Consider the following 15,604-nt stretch of genomic DNA (forward strand, 5'->3'; position numbering starts at 1 on the left):
AAAAAAAAAGAAATAGACAAAGTTAATTAAGATACATATTAATGTAGGTTAATCGGAGTTTCCTCGGGCGTTTAAGTAATTCTTTCCCGTGCGGTCGCAGATGATTCGTAACTTCCGTATAACGTTCCTCGTTAGGTCCAGATGTCCACAGATTTATACCCTCGCGTTAATTGCCTAGATTTATCTTCGAGTTAGCGGTGATTTACCCTCGTCGATAATAATGACAACGATTAATCGTAATAACATCGTAATTACGTCGACGGAATTGCTCCATTATCTTTTGGCTCTTACCGTTTATTGCACATATGCTGATATTACGATAGGTCTTTAATTAGTGATAGCGATAAGTTACGAACACAGGGATATCGTCACGCGGTACGAAGATTTTATCTACCTTCAAAAGAGAATAACAACAAAAGGCTTGAATATCATTAATCTTCGCGCAGATAATTGCATTTCCGTCAGATAACTCAATTATCGTACATTGTCCGGTATAATTTTCTGTTATTCATATACCCAGTACGGTGTTTTTCACGAAACAATCTAATTCTTTCAAAGGCATTTAATTTGGGTAAGCTCATTTTTCTTTTAACTTTAGGAGCCTGCATTACACTCTACGCGTATAATTTTATTAGTGCGATATCGTTAGATTTTGTCTAGCACGGAATTCCTTTTAGCGAAGTTCTTTGCGTTATCGCGCGGCAATTAATCTATTTCGTTTTAACGCGCGCGGGAGACGGGCAGTAAAAACGCGCGCGGGATCCTTTTACATTCTCAAACCGAAAGAATTTCGGTGGAATTACCGTTCGATCCCTTCGACCTCGCTGCCGTCATTACCGTCCGTGCCTATCTGAAAGTGCTGTTGCACTTATCTAGTTAACGAGCGTAGATACTCGACGGCCACATTTCTCGAACCACGTTCATGATCGCCGTTGTACAACGTGCGGCTTGCACTATCGACTCGTCACGGCAGTTCGGACGGAGAAAACGGATCGCGAAGGCGTCACGGCGGAAGATCGATCTGGGTTTAATGACGCGTGTATATGTACGCACTACTTTTGCTCGTGCGTGCAGTCGGTCTGCGATGCCACTCCACTTCCTAGTCGCCTAAAGTGCGTGGAACTCCAAGAGCATACACGTCTGTTTAATACGCTTTCCAGTCCGAATCTGTTTTTTTTTTAATTAAGGAATATTATATATTTTTTTTTAATTAAGTAAATCAACATAAATTTTAAATAATTGTGCGAATTATTCTCACAAAATTATCGTCGCGAATCTATATGCACTAACAGTAAAACGGCATCCTCTATTGAGACTTTTGACAATTTTAAAACAGCTTTTCTTTGTCAGAAAAAAAATGATTTATTGTTACTGTATTAATATTGCAAGTTTGTTGTCATTATTTTTATATGTATATGAATTTTGATAATAATTTTGCGATTTTGTTCAATTTTTTTGTTAACATTCAATCTCATACGTAATTAATTTTATTTTTAACATAGAAAAATTGCTTATGTTATTGTCTCAACTTCTGACTTCTAATCAACGATTAAAGAATTGTCTACGATTTATCATAGATTGCGCAATAGGAAACAATTTATTCAAATTGTACTGTCGAGATATGATGTCTCCGTTTGAAACAATCAAGAACAGGACGATATAATTGTCTGTTTCCGTTTTAGAGAACTGGGGCTATCACAGGCAGGGTTCTTGTCAGGCTGGTTTAGCAGGCGTGATATCTAAGGTAAGTAGACGAAAACTTTCTCGTCTGTGATACGTGAAGAATGTTTCTTTTTTTTCTTAATGCGCGAGATATCATCGCAATGTGAAAAATATTGGCTTAAACTTAAGCATCTTTGACTCCGCTGACCTATCTTAAGCAGTTTACGTATATATTCGAAGCTATAATGCCAGTTGAAACGCGTTCGTGTATCTCAGCATTCTACGCAAAGATCCGCGCGTAACTTGGCGGTTAAAGTGACAACCGAAAGCGCGTCGCGCGAATGTAAATACACGATGGAGCATCTCGGTGGTTGCGACGTCCCGAAAGAGTTAGAAAGGCGACGCGAGCGGGGGCCGAATATGGCCAGGAATGCGAATTCCTACCTTACGCACCTCCGGTCTTCGTTCCGGCCATTCGTATTCGTGCCGTGGTGCATCCGCGCACGGTGCAACGGGGACTTTCTCTCTCCTCGTATACGATTGTCTTGTCCAAAGCCCGATTCTCGGCAGATCGCCGGGCCCGATGGGCCAGGGACCGTAGGCGTCTCGAGCGTCTTTTGCTCGCTTTTCACTTCGGAGATGCATCTCCAGGTAGAAGCCTGCCTCTGCACGTAGGATGTTTGTTGCACCTGCACAATCACGCGTTGATATGCCCACTTCATTCCAACGTCGTTGGAATGTACATATATCGGCAGCAGACATCGACAAATCGGATAGCTACCGCAAACTTTCACCTGTCGACGTAGCAGTGATCGTTTTTACTTTATCTAAAAATCTTGCTGCAAAGTTTTCATGATAAATTACAGCCACATATTTTATTCTTCTTTATAACAGGAATATTTTATAGAAATTTATTAGAAATGTTGAAGTTTTCATTCAGAGCAAATTGCACATCTTTTATTGATGACATGTTTAATTTAAGAGAAGCATTCAAGATTTTTTATAGGAAAGATTTTTATTTAATGCTGTATTTTTTCCCGCAAAACTTTTCGAATAGTTCTTGTACTTTTGTATATTATGGAAAATTTCGTAAAGAAATTCAAATGACGAAGGTATCGCGCGCGAGCTGCAGTCATTTTATCTTTAAATACTTGAAAGTCGTTGAAAGATCATTTTACCGTAAAGCAAAATTACTTTACGGGGCACGTCGCGATCGTCTTAAAGCAAGATCGCGGCGCAAAACGCGCGATTGCAACGCGACACACTTCTATCGTGCCGCGCAATCGGTTTTTCAAATTATCTGTGACCTAGCGACTGCGATCTAATCTCTTTCGCGGTAAGAAATCCCACGCGCGCGAGCTCTCTCTTACTCGCGCGGTGCATCGAATATCGTTATCGCGCATCGGGGGACGGCCTCGGTTTATCGCCAAAGAAGCAAGTCCGCGCGGTGGAACAATTCCGCGGACACTCAAGCCGGCTGTCTTCGCCATGGATGTATAATTCAGAATTGCGCGGTTATATGGTAGATGTTTAATGCATGTCGCGGACCGTACTCGACTCCTAGCTCCGTTTCAGCATTCAATGTTAATATGTCCGCCCGCGCTCAATCCCTGTAATCGCGTACTATGTTTGCCTACGGTACATATCTCGTAGATGTGATAATTTTATAGGTATACCGATAGTTGCTCCAGAGCGATGTCCCCCCTTTCTCCTATAATTTATGTGTGCACTTTCTAACGTTAAGACGGAGCTTCCCGATGCTACCATAATGCTAGACATTAACTTTGCTCTTATATGTTCCATGTTTTATTACATATATGAAATGCTAAAATTTATATACATATATAATTAACAGGAGAGTTTGTGAAATCTTTTATAAATTTGTTACTTTTAGAAATCATTTAACAAATTCGGACATATATAAATTCGATTTCTTATTGAATGTGTGTGTGTGTGTGCCATGTCATTCGCCCATTTCTCTTTTCGGAAAACAAACGCCATTGTACGACAACTCGAACAGCAGCAAGGAGAGTCCTTGCGCACGCTAAATCCCGATGAGCGTGATTTAGAGGTCCCCTCGATGCCATCGAGAATGCAATCGACCATCGATCTTCGCGTTAAACTACCGCTGCTGGTACCAACTTCTGTCGTGCCTGGTACCGCAGCTTATCTGGTGGACGATCTAGAGAAGATCGATCGATAGCCAATCGCTATCAATCGATACGATCCAACTTTCCGTCCAACTCCGTACGCGACCTCCGATTCGACGATTGAAATATAAGCCTTCGAGCTTCTTTAGTATGAACGTATTTTTGCGTTAAGCTTCTCAAAGAGAAAATGTTCTAAATTAGATTCAACGTGAATCGATTGACAAGATGATGCTGCGCAATTTCATTTCTTCACGATTCATTGCAATCTTATGTGTTGAAAAGATTAGACAACAATTATGATGACTTTTTGATGAAATATATTTAACATAATTTATCGTGAATGAGTATGTGAAAATTTTAAACTTTTTACTATGTTTTATTTTTTTTATGTAAATAAAATCAATTATCGTATTTTCACTTATTATATTTTAAAGGACATTTTGGTCGAGAAGATATTAATTGATGATATTAATTTGATTAGTAAAGAAAAGAACTTTACATTTCTCATATTTATTTCGCGCTTTTTGTTATTATAAGTCATCATGAACATTCATGTACAAATATACAGTTTAAAATACAAAAATCATTTTCTTGTGAAAACTTAATTAATGTAAAAAATACAATAACTAGCAGTCTTTACAACTGAAATTTAACATCGAATTCCTCTCGTAAATCGAGTTATCCGTTATGCTTGCAATTGTAGTCCGTAAAAAAAAAATGCAGCTTATGATTTTTCTGAGCCGATCATTCATCTATCCGCGCGTGCATTAGCCACTCGTTTATCCCACGTTAGTCTCGCTCACAACAGTTTCTTGCCTCGTCAGGGCCCGGGCCCCGTTTCTTGCCCGGCGCGTCGTCGCTGCAATATCCCCGGCTGCATTTGGCGTACACTTAAGCGCAGCACACTTATGGGCGCGTGTGTGCACGCGTATATACTCGCCGGCATATAAATTTCACCATGGTCCCCATATACATATTTGGCCGCGCGGTTATATTTCAATCTCGGACGGGGCGCCCGCGTGTCTCTCCCATCTCCCCCGGCTCCCCCGTTTATCCCCCAACCCCTTTCGATCGGCGCCAGAACACAACTCGTGCCAGTCGTGTTTCGCGTAGACGGGACGCAGTGCCCGGACCCCGCCATTGTCTCGGTTGCAAATTTTTCGCGTGTATAAGCATCGGGACCGACCGCCACTCCATGGGGGGTATACATCGTGTAGGCCCGTCCACCCCTTCCGTGCGCGCTCACCGTGTCACACCGACCACGACGACAAATGCACGTATTTGCTTACTACTGTCCGGGCTAATCTGCTTAGCGTGTGGTAATCGAAGAAATCACGGGAAGATGAAAAGTATTAGTGCAATACTGAAGTGAAATTCGGCCCGAGCCGAAAGGCACTCTGTGACCTACTTTACTCGAGAGATTAGTGAGAAGATAATAATCAGATATATAGTATCTCTGTGTATCTTGTAAATATACATGTAATCGTATATGCATATATTATAAACTTTGGCCGATCCTTAACGAGATAAAGATGTTCATGTATTCAAGAGATAGACATTATCTGACACGCGCACACATCCGTTTTTTAATCCATCATTCTCCGGCTATCCTAATTACTTCCCATACGAGAAACGCATCGATCATTGTCTTCCCACTTGCATGAGTCGCGTCGTCCGAAAGACAGACCGGGGCCGGCCGGGTCAACCTCCGATTCACCTCTCGGCACGTCAAAAAACGCATTCTTCAGGTTCGACGAGCAGAACGGCTCGCTTTGCCGCTTTGCGTCCCCTGTGCTTGGCTTGGCTCGGCTTGGCTCGGCCGGGCCCGGCCCGGCTTGGCGAGGGAGGGCCCTAGAGACGGATGGCGCCGGAACACAAAAGTTACGGCTGTTGCACTCGGTTGAATCCGCGCCGTCGGAGTACCCTATCGGATCGCGATGGTGTGCACGTGACTCGATCGCACGTTTGACATTGTTTGGCCGATGAGGAGGGCCCCTATCGCTCCTATTGTTCCCGGAGCGGACCGTGCGAATCGCTCGGCTCGGCGTACCGCAACTCACAAATAATAATATGTATTTGCGAGATGACAAACAAAAGATTACGCCCCGAAATGCGGTGAGCCCATCACTGCGCTCATACACATGAGTGCACGTGAATTCCGAAACGATCCTCGGTATTTGGAGTCGTGTAATACAGAATTGGTTCGAATGTTATGCAGTTGACACGCGTAGAACATTGGCAAACTTTATTTCATTTGCGTCTTATCTAAAAGTTTGAATATTAATGTGATTGATTTAAAAAAACGTAATTTATAAAAAAATTTTTTACGGAATTAAAAGATAACATTTAATAATATTTAATCATCTTTTTATTAGGGAAATGATTTTCCTTTTTAAATTATTATTGTCAACGAACTGAAATCTTGGAAAATATACGGGGTGTCGAGCAATCAAATTCTTTCTCAGCAGTCGCAGTAGAAGTGTGCTACAAACGGAATATGTTAATTTTACTAATCAAGTTGCATGTATATCCTGGTTCTCAACACCTCAACGTAATTCCTTATTTAATATCTTATCTCAGGTAACGCGCGTGACCGCTCGAATGTTAATTTGCTCGGCGAGGAGTAACGTTCTCTTCGTAACGCGCCGGGTGTGAGAAGCGCGAGGGGGATTTGCGGACTGGTTCGATCCGACTAGGAGAAATGCGGTAGATGCGCGTTTTCGCTGGATTCTGATAAGCAATCCAGCGGGATCCATTAGAATCCATTCGCGTTCGCGCCGGCAAGGTCGTGTTACAAACGACGGCTCAAACGCTGTAATTCTACCGGAACCGGGGAATTTACATTGCCAAGTTGCTGCATTTGCGTCGGGCGGCTCTCTGACCGCTACGCTACGTGAAGCACCCGGAAGCTTAATCGTATTGCACAAATATGGGTATATGCAAAGATTGCATATATGTTTAGGAATTCTTCGAACGTCAACTCTAAAGATACGTACGTACAGTAATGTGTTTTAATCCGCGAATTGACGAATATCAGCGATGCGCGAAAGTTGAGAAATGGCGCTGTCCGAATTGCCTCTTCTTTTTCGATTTTCAATGTTCGGGAGAAGATAATACGTCCCGTGATTTAAGAGTGACGTTGCAAAATGGATTTTCTACCACGACAACGACATCCGTGGTTGCCCGTCGACGTGTTAATCACCTCTTCGTGTATATCTGTTTCCACTTGGGTACCTTCGTCGCACAAAGTCGAAGGCGGACGACCGTTTGTTATCGCGTCACTCGAGAACGTCCCGACGAGGCGAAAAATTGATGCCACCGAAGGGAGAGGGTTTCTCTTTCTCTCCCCACGGCGACATTGTGTCCGCGCGTTTAAAGCGCGCGTATATACACATATGCGGCGCGATGTCTCGTCGCCGTCGCCGTCGCCGTCGCCGTCGCCGTCGCCGTCGGTTGCGGAGGAGGAAATCCGGAGGGAATGGGCAAGCGGTTCGCAAAGAGGCAAACGGCAGGAGAGTTTCAGGTGGCCATTTAAGGCTCGGACATTTCGTTCTGTCACCGCGTTCCGTGTTCACCGTCGTGCGACGCCACAAGGAGGCCACCTACGCGCCGGTGGGGTCGTCTCTCTCTACCCTCGCGGCTGCATTGTCTTATAAACGGCCGTCGTTTCTCATGATAAGCAGAGTAAAACGAAACTAGACACGCTCTTTTTCTCGTGAAGCGCGCACCTTCGCCACCGAGCGACGACAATCCGTTTGCTTTCTATACCGCAACTCCTTGGTAGGAGTAATCCCTCTCTTTAGAAATCCTTTGATTTTACTTTACTGAAGAATGTGAAGATTCTTTCGGATGTTTGATCACAACAAACCAATTTCGTTGATCATATTTATGTCTACGTATACGTTTAAAAATTATTTTTTATTTTAAATTATTATTTTAAGCTATATTTTTTACTGTTGTTTTAAATTACACTACAATTTACACTTTTTTTTTGCTGTAGATTAACGAAATGTCTAAAGAATATTAAATTATTATATTTTAAGGATAATAATCTCTCGTGGAGTGATTACAATTTTCATCTCGCCACTATTGCTACTATAATATATTGCGATGTTATGTTTCAACATTATCATTTCTCCATAATCTCATTAACTCTCCCGTGTGTCTAGAGTTACAGAAGATAATAATGTGATTTTATTGTCCACACGCAAAACAACTTTGACCATAATCCGATAATCCCCTCTCCCCTCCTCTGGTAACGTTGTTCACCGCAATTGCGAGATATCGCATGTCGCAAGTGCGTAAAAATGCGAATCTCGTGTTACACGAGATTTCGTCCGCGTTGCGCTCTTCTTTCCCGCTCGCATTAACACGTCGCTCTCTCTTCCTGCGTGCGATCTGTGGAAATTGTATCTTACTTCCCCGCAGAATTCTCTTTGCATGGGCGAGCGCGTCCGCGCGTGGGCGCATCCTAAGAGTGTGTAACGACGTTGTCACGCGGTTAACACTTTGAACTGGACGTTACGGGAAATGGAATCTTGGCAAACGGATTTTTTGGGAATCTACTCTTTGCGCCGTTTGGCAATCTTTCTGTGAAATCAGACAAATATCAGGCATTTATTTATAGAGTATTCTGAATCTTCTTCAGTGCATTAATTTGTAAATTAATTCGCGCCTTCTCTGCATTAGAATCGATTAATCTTTAAAAAACATGGACTGCTTCCTTTTTGCACAATTATTATATTTGCTTAATTATTGTGACGATAAATGTCTCAATATTCGAATTGAAAATTGCATTGAAGGAAACTCTGCTTGAAATTTGAATTTAATCTAAGATATGTTAATAACATCATTATATCGAAGATTATCAATTTTCATGCAGTTATAATTTTACCGCTGTAATATATTCACAACGGGCATTGGCATCCAGTTTGATAACGCAGTCTGCGTGATTCGATCTGAAAGTATAATCGCGCAAAAAAAAGTAGCCAACGTTTCCCGTTCCGTTTTCAATCCGTTGTCATTCATATTGCATGATCTTATCGCGGAACGTATACTTGCGCATTCAGTTTCTCTCGCGATCATTCATGTAGACCGTCGATTAATATGTATGCGAGCCGTAATCTTCATTACTTCGACATCGCCGTTAGTTGAATGCGTGGGAGTGCACCGTTACGATACGTAAAACGTAAAACGCATCGCCAATGCACGGCCGAGTACGCTGGTTTTACGGGGTCGCGACCTCGCACTGCGAACGGACTTTAACTTTTTTTCCCGTAGAGGGTTATATACACGGAAGTTGCCGCGATAATTGTAGATGCGACGATAAGGAAAGGACAAATTAATTAGCTATTCGTCTCTCTTCGCAATTGTTTGGTCGTCTCTAATCGTAGACTTTTTTTTCCCGAAATCTGACTGTTCATGGGCAATTAGCCGACACGGAATTAGTGGCACGAAAGAATTCCCCGGCCGTGTTAGTCTATGAGTGGGCGGACTACCGTGATTTCACTTTGATTCAATGAACTGCCGAATACAGTATCCGTTTCGTAAGTGCTAACTGTACAAGTACTTTCGATACGTTGCATGGGAATGACGGGCGCAAAAGGGTCGAGCAGCATCGAGTACGTCGACAATTTCGAGAGCCACTCGAGTTCTCACGTATAACCGATTCAACGGAGGTCTCACAACTCACAACGCAGGAGGCGATGTCGTGTGTGAAACTTCTCTAGAGAGATGGTCTCTCTATATCGCGGAGAGAGTTACTTTAATAATTCCTGCCCCTTCTTCCCCTCCCCCTCCCCCCCGGAGAGGATATATTCCTGTTCCAGGAAAACAAACGAAAATAAATGCGACGTGTAGACTCGGAGGCGATGCGAATGAAATTCTTGCTTTATTACACGAGCTGTGCCACATTCATTTTCCGTTCCGCGAAGCGGCTCGTACGTTTGCGTCTTACCTTTTGCAGACACGTTGAAACAGTACATCGATTTTTCCACGCCTCCGCTCGGGGACCGCCGGCGTTGTGTGAGTTATACGTTTTGGAGAACGTTTAAGTCACGACGTTGTGTGGCGCTCCCATTGTCGCGTATCAGTTGCACACCATTTGCGACGATTAATAATTTTTGTACGGCTCGCAAAAGAGCACGCTGTGCCGAGTACCGCGAGAGGTCTTTGTACCGCGAACTACCGTGTGGTTCGCGCACATTTAACGCGCGAGACAGATGTTGCACGACAAAAGCACGGTTGCTTCCATTACATATTGCAGTCATAAATAATGCATATTGTACGCGATGCCGCGCAAATGTCCCTTGGTGCGTGTACTTATATCACATTTACTGTGTCTTCACAATTCTACGGCTTTACACTTTTGGGTCTTTGATTTAAAAAATGACAAATTTTTGACTTCCGTGTGAATTTTGAATAAATTTAAGATTACACAATTCTATAATTAATTTTTGAATTAAAATTTTGTCAAAGCAAAAGCCACTTGCAAAAGATTTTGTTATATAATTAGACTCGTAGAGCTTGATTTGTAAAAAAAAAATCTTTGTTTTCAATCATCGCACATATATATGAGGAATGCTGAAGATACTTCGTGACGGAGGATAATGCATTAGGTTTATGAAAAAATTATCGACAGGTATCGTATTCGCAGTATTTAACGATATTTTATCATCCGCGATGCTATCGATCTCTCTAATCTCGTAGCATTTTTGTCTTGCTGTGCAAAAGACGATGGCACTTCGCACCGAGAAGTCTCTAAAGGTGACCGTAAAGGCCACCGTGATTTTCTCGTATGGTTTAACATGCGTGACGCGGCTGTGTGCAAACGCGTGCAGCAAATGTGCGGCTTGCATATATACGAGCGGTTGATTTATCGTATCACAGGCTCGCGCGCACGAGCCCTCCCTTCTCCTATCTACGGTATTATCTTATAAATTAAAAAAAAAAGAGGAGAATTAGACTTTTGTGGATGCGCTCGTTTCCCAGTTGTGCACCCGAGGCACTGAAGATCACACGTACCATTTACCGCTTCTTTTGTTTTGCGAGATGCTTCGTCTTCCATAAAGGAAAATAATGTAGGAACAATTGTGTGAATGCGAGCAAAAGTGTTGCCGGAGATTAGATTTTAATCCCATCTCCCTCGTGCCGCGCAATGAGTGAAAAAATTCGCTGACAGTTACTTTTCTACTTATTTCAGAATGGCGAGAGACTCTTCATAGGCGCACCAGGCAGTTATTACTGGCAAGGTGAGTTAAAAAGCTTTACCAATTTTTCGCCTGTAAGATAACGCCCGTATATCTTAGGCCGTATATGAGCCGGTCGAAAATCTGTTTTTTAAGCTAACGCGGGCGTATCTATTTATTTTTATTTTTTTCAATCAAAATTATCTGATCCACGGGGTGGTGCGACTGAACGAGAACGGAGGAGCGGATGTTGAGTAGCGATTAGAGAGAGAAAGAAAGAGAGAGAAAGAGCGTGCGATTCCTAGATCTCACTAGTAATTCAGAGGGGAATTTCCTTTAACAAATTGCAGGTCAGATATACTCGATCGCCACCTCCATGAGGTTGAAGTTCGTGGCGACGATGTTCATCGAATCCGAAGCATCAGGTACCGCGAACACTTTGCAGGCGTCCCCCTGTAATTAAAATACTGTCCAGCCCTTTACCCTGGCGCCCCCCACCAACCTCATTTCTAATAAGCTACCATTCTCTCTCGTATTGACGACTTCTTACGTGCCAAATTAACAACGTGTTGCTTGTCGGCTTTTCCCGAGAGTGCGAAAAAAAAAGAACTGAAGTGAAAGCCGGCAGTAATAATAATTCGCATTAATCGCAGGAAATCGTCCTCGGAGGCAGGTATCAAGTAACACGAGAGTATTTTCCACCCTCTTCACACTTGCTTGGCAGTAAATCTAATCATTCGCCCTCACGCTTAACGTATGACGCTTGTTATTAATTATACAGTTAAAATTGATGAATATAGTGCGTTTAACTATGCCCATTATAGTTAAAATTAAGTTCATTGATTTCCTAGATCATTCTTTTTTAATTGGGATGATCTATAGTCTCTGTGTTTGATACTTTATGTTATAATACTTAATGCTATTACTTTATGTTATTATGAATTAAATAAATTTAAAACTCTTATTGAATTAGAAGCTGTTTCTACAGCTTCGTTTTCTTGATGAAATAAAGATCTATATTTGCGACGATTAACATGATATACGCCCTGGACCATTTTTAAGTACTGCCAAATAAGTGGTGGGTGATCATTTCTAACAGGTGCGGGCCCGCTTCTTACAGCTTCAGCAAGCTACAGACGCAGCAAGAGCCGTAATACGGATCCAACTAGAAAGCTATAATACCCTTAATCGGCTCGAGAGTTTGCGCCAACGTTGCTACATAGTGACGATCGCTTGACATTAATAGCGAGAACAAATGCTAGATTAATAATAGAAAAGCTTGTCAATCCTATGTTTATATAATATGTCGTTTTCACAAAATCTTATAAAATTAAATATGTACACATACATGCGTACAATAGATGTATGTGGGTGTGTGATTTTTTTCTGCAAATTAATTAATATTTCGAAGAATAATTCGTTTTAACGACGTTCTATAACTATTAAATGCTAAATAGCTCCTCGGCTCTGATAGACGAAATTCAAATCGATTAGTTGCACGCTGACAACGTGTATTTTAATGTGATGCAAGATTTTGTGAAGCTTTTTTTTGCGAGCTATTTCCTGACTGCAGCAACGGTCGATTGCCTTTCAGAGATCTTCGACTAAAGCCGCGGTCACGAAAACACTTGCATTCCCGTCGCTTCCTGGGATATTTCTCTCATTGACGTCATGAAATCGTTTTGTAGGACAAGCGTTTTCGCAGCCCTTGACTGACCAATTGAAACTCATGGTCACCAAAGAGGGTCCCGCTTCGGAAGACGATAGTTATATGGGTTATTCCGTCACGACAGGAGATTTCGTTGGAAATGGAGATAGTGGTACCGCGGTTGGCGTCCCGCGCGGTTCTGATCTTCTGGGCAAGGTGTGTAGAAGAATATCGTATTACAGGTTGAAATACGAAGACCACATAAAGTACAAAAGCGTGACGATGGAAATGTAGAAGAGAAAAGAAGAGAGAGAAAAACAATCGCGATATTAAAAAATTCAAGTATATATCTAAATGTAAGGATTTTAATAAATACGAGAAATATTGCAAGATAAATTCAGATATTTGCAATACTTAACTGACTCTGAAATTTAAAAAATGCAAAGAATTGTATGCTTCCCAAGAATCTAAATATTGAATTGTAAGTACATACACGCGAAAACTTAAGCTGGTAAGAAATATTAAACCCAATTTTCGAAAATCATGATAAAATTTATATAACAGTAATATATGTCTCGTCATTGCGGATGTGGGCTGACGCGAAAATATGATCGTAGGTCATACTTTTCACATCGAACATGACAAATCCTCGAAATCTTACTGGTGAACAAATGGGTGCTTACTTCGGTTACGCCTTGGCTGCCGGCGATATAGACGGAGATGGGATGGATGACCTGATAGTCGGTGCACCCATGTATACAGTCCCAGAAAATCCGGAAATGACCATCGAAACCGGAAGAATCTACGTTATCTATCAGGGCAAAGGCGTGGAGAAATTCCGCAAATTCGACACAAGGTAATGAAGCTTCATAAGTATTTTAAGGAATGAAGAAGAGAGGAAGTAATATATTACATGTATTACATATTATATTTATGAAAACATATGTATATATATGTTTTTATAAATGTATTTTATATATGTTTATATATGTTTTCATAAATTTTACAAAAAAAATTTTCTCTGAGAGAGAGAGAGAGAGAGAGAGAGAGAGAGAGAAAATTTTTTCGTAAAGCGGAGGCGCCGGAAACATTTTCACTGCTCTCAAGTTTATTAACTCCGATTCGAAGGGTTAAATGAGCCCTGTATCATGCAAGTCCGTTGAACCGCCGCGATAAAGCTTATCGTTCTCCAGGGACGGCGAAAGCAACCGCGGACGTTTCGGCTTGTCGCTGGCCTCCCTGGGTGACATCGACCGTGACGGTTACGGTGACTTTGTCGTCGGCGCGCCCTACGCTGGTCCGAACGGTCGCGGTGCCGTCTACATCTATCACGGCTCACAGAACGGAGTACTGGAGAAGTATTCTCAGGTGATCTACGCGGAGGACCTGGACAATCCGGTGCAGACCTTCGGATTCTCCGTGGCTGGTGGCCTTGACCTCGATGGCAATGTTTATCCAGACTTAGTAGTCGGAGCATACGAGTCGGGAGCAACGATGTTTTTCAGGTTGTTACCAATCATCCTTTAATCTCTCGATTGAGTCTGGATGTTGAGGATATCTTTAAATTGCATCTATAGTTTCGAAATTGAGCTTTGTGCATTTTTCAGATCACGACCGGTGATCAAGATGGACTCCCACGTGACCTTCGACACCAAATCCAAGTTGATCTCCTTGGAAAACAGAACTTGCACGCTTTCGGACAGCACCAGGGTCACGTGTTTTCCGCTTAGGGCTTGCTTCAGATATGCAGGAGTGGGCGTTCTCATGAAGCACAATTTTAATATACAGTACGTACTCGACGTGAAGAAAACGAAGAATCCGAGATTGTTCTTCCTGGAGTTGGAAGGCAGGAACACGATGAATCATACGATCACGGTCGAACGTGAGCAGCAGTTCTGCCGCACAGTCCAGGTAGGCAAACAGATTAATTTTAATATTATATGTGCAAAATATTTCCTGTTTATAAAACTTACAATTTTGGTATGGCTGCTAAAGGTCTACGTGACTCCTAACATTCGCGACAAGCTAACGTCGTTGGACGCCGAGATGCGTATGAGTCTAGAGGAAGAGCGGATACCGGATAATCGCCAACGTGATCCCAGAATGCCATTGAGACCGGTCCTTGGCGCTACAACCTCCACGAAAGACAGTCTCTCTATCAGAAAGAACTGCGGTCCCGACAACATTTGTATACCCGACTTACAGCTCATAGTGGAGTCCAACGTTGACAAATACCTGCTAGGATCTGGCAAAAGGTTGGAACTCGAAGTCCAGGTTCACAACGCGGGCGAGGACGCCTTCGAGGCGACGTACAATCTGCAGCTACCGGCCGGTATTGATTACATCAAGATCGAACGCATCGAGACCATGGAGATTCCGGTTCACTGTTCCGCGCCCAAACAATCGAACAACAATACTTTACGCTGTGATATCGGAAATCCACTGCCACAGAGAAAACTGGTGAAGTTCAAGGTGTTACTTCAGCCTGTGACGTCTCACGGGATGAAACCTGTCTACGAATTTGATATGCATGTCAACACCACGAACCCCGAAAATCCCAACACTGTCTATGATAACAAGATATATTTGCCACTGCCGATTTGGATAGAGACAGATTTGCGCGTGGACGGTGAGAGTAAGCCCAAGGATCTGTATTATAATCCTGACAATTACACTGCCGTAAATATTACAACGGAGCTCGAATTGGGACCAGCGGTGACGCACAATTATACGATTCGCAATCAAGGCCCGTCGGATATCGTCGAGGCAGAGGCGTTCCTCGTATGGCCCGCGCAGACTTTATCCGGGAAGATACTGATGTACTTACTGGAACAACCGGAGACGGCGGGGCCGATCGCTTGTGAGTCTGCCAACGCTAATTATCTCAGTTTGAAGGTACGTATAAAGTGGAAAATTATTTCTTTATATCCCATATAATATATCCATATTTGGTAAAG

At 42.6% G+C, this 15,604-nt stretch overlaps 1 protein-coding gene across 3 annotated transcripts in view; it reads left to right on the plus strand.

Annotated features, from left to right (window-relative positions):
* Positions 1-15,604, plus strand: part of LOC105457796 (integrin alpha-PS2) — a 66,197-nt gene that overhangs the window by 46,862 nt on the left and 3,731 nt on the right. For 2 of the 3 annotated variants that reach the window (XM_011702669.1, XM_011702668.1), the window contains 8 exons: positions 1,683-1,744; positions 11,014-11,062; positions 11,350-11,424; positions 12,688-12,863; positions 13,265-13,503; positions 13,841-14,152; positions 14,255-14,558; positions 14,643-15,542. In XM_011702669.1, the coding sequence (XP_011700971.1) occupies positions 1,683-1,744; positions 11,014-11,062; positions 11,350-11,424; positions 12,688-12,863; positions 13,265-13,503; positions 13,841-14,152; positions 14,255-14,558; positions 14,643-15,542 (2,117 nt within the window). The remainder of the gene's footprint in view (positions 1-1,682; positions 1,745-11,013; positions 11,063-11,349; positions 11,425-12,687; positions 12,864-13,264; positions 13,504-13,840; positions 14,153-14,254; positions 14,559-14,642; positions 15,543-15,604) is intronic. The other variant, XM_011702670.1, reaches the window with a different exon arrangement.

This window comes from Wasmannia auropunctata, unplaced genomic scaffold, assembly GCF_000956235.1.
Source record: "Wasmannia auropunctata unplaced genomic scaffold, wasmannia.A_1.0 LD335047.1, whole genome shotgun sequence".
NCBI classification, from domain to species: Eukaryota; Metazoa; Arthropoda; class Insecta; order Hymenoptera; family Formicidae; genus Wasmannia; species Wasmannia auropunctata.